The sequence below is a fragment of the Cystoisospora suis genome (assembly GCF_002600585.1).
Source record: "Cystoisospora suis strain Wien I chromosome Unknown contig_363, whole genome shotgun sequence".
NCBI classification, from domain to species: domain Eukaryota; phylum Apicomplexa; class Conoidasida; order Eucoccidiorida; family Sarcocystidae; genus Cystoisospora; species Cystoisospora suis.
In genome coordinates, this window is record NW_027153164.1 from 23,974 (window position 1) to 29,454 (window position 5,481).

Here is a 5,481-nt window from a genome sequence, read left to right on the forward strand (position 1 = left end):
TTTCTTTCTTTTTCCTCTTCTTCAGTTCTCCATAGGCAATTGTCGCCTGAGACGAGACAGAAGTTCTTCATGGCCTTTGAAGTCATCATTCATCCTCTTGCTTTGAAGCATCTTAATCAGATGGCACCTCTCTATCTGGATGCGAGAGGCCGTCAGCGTGCAGAAGGAGGTTTAGCTGAGGAGATAGATAAAATTATCAAAAAGTGGACCAAATATGGAATGAATGAAACCATGGTGGTAAGCACCTGTATATTTCTATATCTATGTCTATGTATATAGATGTAGACTATTGTAGGAGGGCTATGGTGATGATGTGAGGTGATATATGTGTACATGCATATGGATACTTCGCTATGCCGTAGGTGAAACCTCTGCACACGTATCTGTATATATGTATACGGATACATATATATCAATGGCTATATATCCATATGCATGTATGTATATAGAGAGCGGGAAATGATGAATGTGGTTTAATATGACCGGATCATCCTGTTAGTTGTATGTGTTTCCTTGTGGAAGATATCTCTTATATCTCTCTCTCCTTTCTTTCTCTTTTCTTTTTTGTCTTTAGAAAAAGTTGGAGAAGGGAGAGAACCTGAAGCCCGATGACTTTGCAGGGACGAATATCTTAACGATGCCTGTCCCAACACGTCAACGCTTCGACAGCTCTGTGGGAGACGCCGTGAAGAGACACATGAACAACTTCGAAGGGACACCTGAGAACATCGAAGTTGCACGTGGGGGGTGCAGCTTTCCTTTATGGCTCTCCAATGCTTTAACCGTTATGCACGATTCCCGGCATCAACTGCAAAAGCATGGAGTGGAAAATATGATCTTTCTAGCCAAGATTGTAGACCCGGGTGACTCGAGCTTACGTCCAAGAGGAATCTTCTCCAAGATGTGGTCAGGCATCAAGAAAGGTGTGAAGAGTATCTTCCGTCTCCCTCCCTATCAAGCGCGGCACTTTGTCTATGCGGGATTGAAAGTACGAGAGGATATGGTCTCTCAAGTCATCCAGCAGCTTGCAACAGTCTATAATACAAATCAAAGCTACTTCAAGAATGAGATCTCCTTCCGAAGAGCCGTCAACCATCTCCTCCTGCAATATGAGAATGTACTGAGAAACCCCATGAGAGAACCCTTCGGGGTAAGTCGGAAAAAGATCTCCCCAGGCTTCACATAAACCGGGAAATATCACAACGACAAAGAGATATACAGATGGAGATGTGTGTGGATATACGAAGAAATATGTAGACTATAGAGATAGGTGTATGTGTATATGTAGATATTTATGAGGAAATTGCAACTATATATATAGACTATATCGATAGATCAATAGATCGATATGTGTGTACATGTTCACGCTTCTTCAGGTGTCTCGCAGACAAATGAAGATGGATGTCTCTCTAGTCGTAGAAATCTATCTCTAGCCATCTAGCTATCTATCAATAGCAGATCGTAGAGAAGGTGTGATTTCCCCAGAAAGCTTGGACAACTAGATTCTTCAACAGAAGAAGAAGATAGAATAGATACCCACATATACATCCACGTATGTAGATAGATACACAGGGTAGTCATATATATATATATATAAAGTCTCATTATTTTGTCTTTTCAACCCTATGGAGATTCTTCAGAATCATCTACATGAATGGATCTTCTGTCTAACTTCTATTACCAATATACATAAGAGACATCGATAGAGAGTTATGCATACATGTATGTGAAGGACCTAGCAGTTTTCTCTCTTTTGGGCTTTCTTTCTTCCATTTTTTCCCCTCTCTTTCTCTGATGGTTTGATGTGTAGGTTCCTATGACTTCTCTCTTGGATGATATCCATCCGAACTATGCTTTGCTTGGAGGGAAGGAGCGTCTCCGAGAATTCCAGGCATCTGGCCTACACCAAGTCTTCGCTCAGGCATGGGCTTTAGCCTTCTCGGTGTCTATGAATAGCTATATCAATCCCGATATGATGATGAAGATGGAGACGCAATTCTCGAAGGACTCGTGGGAGAAGTCGCTGAATGATAACCTCTCCGTCAATTCCTTTAGGATGGTCTTCCTAGGAAGCGATTTACCTCTGAAGTTATATGATCAGCTTATTCCCGCAGATCAAAAGCAAATGCTGAAGAGAGCGCGTTACGGTGTAGCGACACTCTTTGCTTATCAGACGATGTTCACAGGGCGTCTCTATATGAAGCAAAGAAGCCCTATGCTAGGCAATTATCTCTTCAATCAAGGCCCCTACTTTGGAGATATGATCGTCAGGTGGCAAAAGAAAAGAAAGATGGACCGCCTCATCGAAATTATCTCCTGGCTCACATTAGGTCTCTTCTTTCTTCAAGCTGTATGCTCGTAAGTCCAATAGAAGAAGTCTTCTATAGACCCATTCATCTATCTAGCGATTTATCTCTCTCTCTCCCTCTCATATGTGTGCGTCCATCTATTTCAGATCTAGAACTTACATGTAGATCTCATTCATATCATTCTTTTGCGTTCTCCTATTCACACTTGTTTATGGCTTGATCCTTTCATTCTTTCATTTCAAGGAACTCCTGCCTTCTTCATTGTCGTTGTCTCTTTTTCTTTCCTCTTCTTTGTAGTAACTTCACGTTCTTCTTCTTCTCCTATCACTCCCTCATCTTCCCCTCTCCCCCTCTCCTTCCTCGCTTTCTTTTATTCTCTTTTGTCTTTCCTGTCTCTCTGTCTCTCTTTCTACAGAACGGTGTCTCAGACAGCCCAGGTGGTGGAGAGTGTGACGCAGAACCAGTCAAGTTTGGCAGGCCAGACAGCAGGGTGTCCTCCCATGGGAATTTGCAGCGATGGATCAGTTGGAGACATCTCGAGCTCTCCAGCATCGACGGCTGTGGGGGCTGTGGCTCAGACGGCCTTTGCTGTCTCCATAGGAATGATGTTCGGACCCGCCCTCGCTGTATGGAAAATCGCCGTCTCACATTTCAAAATTCTCTCACGATTTGAAATGGTAACCTACTAGAACAAAGCCTTATACAGAAAGCATAGTGAAGATACACAAGAGGACTACTCCTATTACTAGTAGTAGTGCGATCGAATGTAACTCATATCATTAGACATACAGACGTCTACACAGAGAACACATACGGATGAAAGAGATGATCTATAATCTATCTATCTTTAATCTATCTACCTGTCTATCTTCAATCTATCTATGGATCTCATCTATCTATCTATCTATGTGTGGATTTGTCTATTATACATGACAGTGTCCAAAAGCATGTACATATGAATATCTGTATATATATATATGTATCATCTACCTATACCTCTGTACACCTATTTGTATGTATATTTGTCTGTATCTATATACCTATCTATATCTATACTTACATCCATATATATCTCATCTGTCCCATCTCTATAGGCATGTGTCTCTCTCCATCTGTCCTCGGTTCATTTTTGGACCCTTCTAAACTGATCTCTATGTATCTCTCTCTATCTCCATCTCCCTATCGATTTGTCTCTCTGTCTCTGTCTCTGTCTGTCTCTGCCCCGTACAGGCCGTGGGAAATGCATTCCGTTCGATTGGTCGATGGTTTAAACGTCGATTCCATGAGCGATGGTTCTCCAAGAAGCAAAACGCGAAGATTCAAGAAGAAATGAAGAGACAAGATGAGAAACTGAAAGCGTCACAGAAAGCGCTTATGGCTAAGAAAGCACATGATCTTGTCGACCAAGTAGTCCCGCAAGAAGATGTGGATTATGATCAATACCTTGAAAGTGTCCCTCCTCCCGATGCCTCTCTTGTAGCCGCTCCTGTAGAGATTCACCCCGACGAAGACGAGAGCGATCTGGACGAGTATTACAACGACGATAGTCGCTGGGAGGTAGACGGCCCGGGCGGAGTGCCTCCCCCAAGAGAAGTGACGGAATTTCTAGAGATTGATGGAGGGGAGGGAGACACAGCAGATGGATGGATCTCGAGAATTCAACCTAGAAAATACGCCGATGTGAAGAGACACCAGTTCTTACTAGCCAGAATGAGTGATCTATAAGAAGAAGAAGAAAAGACAAAGAAAAAGAGGGGGAAGGAAGAGAAAGAAGAAAGAAATATAACACATATAAGAGCAGAGAAGATGAAAATGTGGAAGAAGAATGAACGAATGAATGACTGAATAGACAGATGACTATCTATCTTTCTATCTCTGTATGTCTATGTATGTATGTATATCATATGATAGAAATGAACGAACGAATGAATGATAGAAGGGAGGATAAGATGAATGGAGAAGAAGAAGACTCCTTACTTCCGGCCTTACTTTCGTCTTTTCTTCATCCTTTTTTCTTAATCATTCCTCCTCATTCTTCTTCTTCCCTCTCTCTTTCCATTCAATGCAAGCGAAAGACATCTTCAAACCGCAAGAAGAGCAAGAAGAAAAAGAACAAGATAATTACCCATCATTGAAGAGATGAAGACCATTCTTCAATCTATCTATAGAGATAAATGTATCTACTACTTAGATATCTATCTCTTTGGGTCTCTATGTATGTGTGTGTCTCTACAGCAGTGAATGAATGAATGACTGGACTGGACCTAGTGCTAGGCTGCATCTTGTACAAAATGAAAGTTTTCATTCATCTCCATTTTTCCTTTCTTTCTATCGATCGGTCAATTGATCTATCAATGCCTCTCTCTCTCTCTCACGGTCTATCTATCTATCGCAACACATACATATAGATATGTATCTATGTGAATATGGATGTGGATGTGTATGTATGTTGTCTATTGCATAGAGACGTGTGTATATATAGAATAGATTTCTATCCATCATTGTTTTGATCCGATCGATGCGGACGAGTAGAAGGAGAAGGAGGAGGATGTCGTCTGTACGTGCTGCTTGGAGTCTATTCTTCTTCTTCGTTTTCTTTTTTTATGACGATGGTGTGCTCTGCGCATGCAGTCCAAAAGAAACCGTATATATATAATATATGCAGAACCTCTCTATCTCCCGCTAAGAGAATAGAACTTACTCCAAGAGAAAGAAAGAAAGACTTATCTTTCTTGTCTCTCCTTTCTCTCTCCGAGCGAAAGAAGGAGAAAGAAGGAAGAGATGAAACATAGACAGATATATGTATTTAGATGACGCACACATAGATACTCTCTCTAGATATGGAGATATAGAGATATATATATATATATATATAAGTATACAATGATAGGTCTTATACCATTGATGGTTCGTATTGAAGTTGGTGGATGCGCATGCATCTCTCTTGAGAGAAATGAAAGTCTCTAACTCGATCTTCTTCAAAAGAGAATACAGAGATACTATAGATCTACAGAGATATCCCCGGAGACTCGTTATATGAAGCAGATTTCTCTCCTTCTCTACACCTTGGAATATCATAGATGACAAAAAGGACTAGAAAAAGAGACTTCCATCTACTCCATCCTTTCTCTCTGTTCCTCGCACTCTACATCTCTATCTTCTATCTATCTAT

At 41.1% G+C, this 5,481-nt stretch overlaps 1 protein-coding gene across 1 annotated transcript in view; it reads left to right on the forward strand.

Moving 5' to 3' along the window:
- The window catches only part of CSUI_000919 (cytoadherence-linked asexual protein), a 14,162-nt gene extending 9,328 nt beyond the window's left edge, over positions 1-4,834 (forward strand). Inside the window, exons 12-16 of the mRNA XM_068061126.1 lie at positions 26-237; positions 575-1,150; positions 1,811-2,358; positions 2,725-2,986; positions 3,540-4,834. Coding sequence (XP_067926896.1) covers positions 26-237; positions 575-1,150; positions 1,811-2,358; positions 2,725-2,986; positions 3,540-4,034 — 2,093 coding nt within the window. The 3' untranslated portion in view covers positions 4,035-4,834. The remainder of the gene's footprint in view (positions 1-25; positions 238-574; positions 1,151-1,810; positions 2,359-2,724; positions 2,987-3,539) is intronic.
- Positions 4,835-5,481: the final 647 nt, after the last annotated feature.